Raw genomic sequence first — 3,567 nt, forward strand, 5'->3', positions numbered from 1 at the left:
CCGATTATTGGGACTCTGCTTTGAAGATGACGGATATTCTGTAGGCGTACAAGTCAGAAACGTAAAGTAAAAATGGGCCTGTTAAAACTTGGGTTCCCGAACCAACGCTTGCACCTGCTCCACTTTGTCCCAGAGTCTTTCAGTGTCTCAACATCAAAATTTTGGGTGCAAAATTTGACCAACAATAAGGGTGTTAAACACTCAGCTTTATCTTCTACTCTCAGGAGCAAACTGATAATAGCCAAGGCACTGAGTACAGAAGCAGAGGCATTATCACAACCGAAAAAAATGGTCAAAGCTATCGGGGTTCATGAACTTGGCGGACCTGAGGTCTTTCTTTCTCTTTCTAATACATCATTGCTTTGCTCTTGTATCTTGTATGAGTTTGATCGAATGGTTGTCCACTTGTTTGGGTAAATAGAAATCAATCATTTTGTTGTTCTCATGCTTAGCCACTTTCAGTTTTGCGCTTCTTTTTATTTAATTTTGATTGAATTATTTTGGGTTTGTAGAAAGTTAACTGTTTGATCATTTCTCCCCCCTTTATAGCCGTTGTTAAGACGGATCATAATGTTTTGGTGCATGTTCTTATATCCTGAGAATTTACATTGGAGCTGTTTAGATTGGAGTGTTTATGATTTGCTTAAATTGACTTCTTGGCATCGGCCTACCGCTGTCTTATTTTTTCCATAGCCAACTGAATTTCTTTGTCATATTTACTTATTCTCAATTGATGTTGATGATAGGTCCTTAAATACGAGAATGTGGAACTTGGGGACCCCAAGGAGGGTGAGATACGCATTAAGAACAAAGCCATTGGACTTAATTTCATTGATATCTATTTCCGCAAAGGAGTTTATAAGGCTGCTACCATGCCCTTTACGCCAGGTTTGTGTGAATTGTATCAAAGTGTAAAAGTAGAACAAGTTTTACATGATGGGAAATGAAAAACTTTCCAGGATGATATGTGATGTGTTTTGTGGACTAGTTAATGTGCAGAAAGTCTCTGTAGTCTGTTCTCATTAATTATTGTCCAAATGCTGCTAATTTGACTCTTTTGTCATCTTGAATTTTAGGGGTACTTACATTGAAGAATTATGCGAATGCCTAGAAATTCTGGAAAAATAGGGGAGCTAAAATTTAACAATAGAGTTGCATAAAGTCTACTAAATTGCTCTTATGGTCAATTGTTAATGCTTATTTCTGTACCATACATTTCATTGTGTAAGTCTATCACTCATCTTTCTTTACATAGTTGATGCAATCAAATTTCTTTTATGTTAGTTCTTCAAGATAATGATTAGCGCAATTTATTCCATTTTTGGACCTGGTCTTATGATTATCTTAAAAATGGAACTTCAGATATCAGATGTAATCTATATAAAACTTGACATTAATATCTGAATGAGGTACTTCTTTAGGATTTTCTTTTCAATAAGTATTTTGTGTCTGCTTTTCCTTGGAATGACTTAAATGTCCTGAAGTACAGAGCATGCTGAAGTCAAATGGGATGAAAAATCAGTATGCATTAGTTTTAGTTGTCAACTTCCGTTAGTATAAAATGCTTTCTGCGTTTTTGGATGCGAAGGATGCTCTTTGGATGACGATTGATCACAGGAAAGGCTATGTTTATTGTGTTAATATGCATCTTTGCCAATGATAGTTATTGCAGAAATCATTTGCTTTTTCTTTGTTCATATAGAAATCACTTGCTTCCCTTCTTTAATTACAGGTATGGAGGCTGTTGGAGAGGTGACAGCTGTAGGACCTGGACTAACTGGCAGGAAAGTTGGGGATGTTGTAGCTTATGCTGGTAATCCTATGGGTTCATATGCTGAGGAGCAAATTCTTCCAGCAGACAAGGTTGTGCCAGTTCCTCCTTCTGTTGACCCTATTATCGCTGCATCCATCATGCTGAAGGGTATGACTGCCCAGTTTCTAGTACGTCGTTGCTTCAAGGTAGGTTGAATAGATACACGTTTTATAATTATAATTGTAAAATTTAGCTTTCCCGCCTTCGTTGTTTTCTCTTTATCCTTACATTAATCCTCATTTCCTTGATCTTATTTTAGTTTAGAATCAGAGTCTTAACCATATTAACAAAAGTTGTAACACAATATCTTGTAATACAGGTTGAATCTGGACACACAGTTCTTGTTCATGCTGCAGCTGGTGGAGTTGGATCTTTATTATGCCAGTGGGCAAATGCCCTTGGTGCCACTGTCATCGGAACTGTCTCAACCGAAGAGAAGGCTGCTCAAGCAAAGGAAGATGGATGTCACCATGTCATAATATATAAGGAAGAGGATTTTGTTGCCTGTGTCAATGAGATAACTTCAGGCAAAGGGGTTGAAGTGGTCTATGATTCTGTAGGGAAAGATACCTTTCAGGTAATTGCTGTTCTGTTTGCCTTATTCTACTCATAATTGAATGGAAGAGATGTCCATATTATAAGGTGTGCACTCAAACTTCTGTTGGTACTTTAAAATGATGTTCTATCATCTAGTTTGTTCTTTGCTCGTTATGTTGTTTCCTGTTGCTGCTAATACACCTTCTTTTAGGTTGAATCTATATTATTGAATTCATCAAACAATTTAGGTTATAAACCAATGGGCCAAATGATATGCTTGTATGAGTAATTTTAGCGAACTTTTTAGCCTGAAAATTTTAGTTTATTTTGCACAGAGCCAGGTCTCTCGTTTGCACTCTTACATTTTGCTGTGAATGCAATCTCTACTAAAAGTAATTTTTTTAGGGCTCCTTGGCATGTTTAAAGCCTCGTGGGTATATGGTAAGTTTTGGGCAGTCTTCTGGTTCACCAGATCCAGTTCCATTGTCTGCACTTGCTGCAAAATCTTTGTTCTTGACTAGGCCTTCCATGATGCAATACACATCAACTCGGGATGAGTTGCTCGAAACTGCTGGGGAGGTGTTTGCTAATGTTGCATCTGGCATCCTGCGGGTTCGTGTGAATCACAAGTACCCTTTGTCTCAAGCAGCACAGGCTCATGCAGACCTTGAGAATCGTAGAACATCTGGGTCAGTTCTGCTGATTCCATGAGGCATCAGAAGAAAACTCTTTGCTGTACTCTGATTTTTCTTTGAACTCAGTTTGCATGAAAAACAAGTTATGTTGTAACAGGTGGGATTATGTGAGAACTTCAACGCCATATATGTAAGTGTACGTTGAAACTGATGTCCTCTTTGAGGAACTGTCACTATATTTTGGTTGCTGCGTTCTTCTCTTTGGGGCAATTGGGCTAAATCCCTAGACAAATGTTGGGTTTAGCTCAGACGACTTATTAAATGGGTCAGACGGGAGACGCTCAGTTTTACAGACTGTAGTGTTGAAGATAATGCTTGACCGTGTTTTTTCAGTTTGGATATATGTAGTTTTAGTGTGTGTCTGCTGTTTTTTTTCAAAACTGTAACTATGTCATGGGATCATGGATGCTTTATGTTTAGTTTGTTAACTAATATTTGTAAACCACGTTTCAGCAGGTGGCTATGTTCTTTTGTTTTTTTGTTCTAAGTTATATGTAATATTTATTAGCTTTCTTCAATGAA

The 3,567-nt window shown here is 37.6% G+C and overlaps 1 protein-coding gene across 1 annotated transcript; it reads left to right on the forward strand.

Moving 5' to 3' along the window:
• On the forward strand, positions 1 to 3,567 carry LOC18605318 (quinone oxidoreductase). The gene is made up of 5 exons (XM_007038261.2): positions 1 to 330; positions 747 to 888; positions 1,733 to 1,959; positions 2,133 to 2,390; positions 2,756 to 3,567. The coding sequence occupies exons 1-5, from the start codon at positions 73 to 75 to the stop codon at positions 3,059 to 3,061; spliced, it is 1,191 nt and encodes a 396-aa protein (XP_007038323.2). The 5' UTR covers positions 1 to 72; the 3' UTR covers positions 3,062 to 3,567.

Source organism: Theobroma cacao, chromosome 3 (genome assembly GCF_000208745.1).
Source record: "Theobroma cacao cultivar B97-61/B2 chromosome 3, Criollo_cocoa_genome_V2, whole genome shotgun sequence".
NCBI lineage: Eukaryota > Viridiplantae > Streptophyta > Magnoliopsida > Malvales > Malvaceae > Theobroma > Theobroma cacao.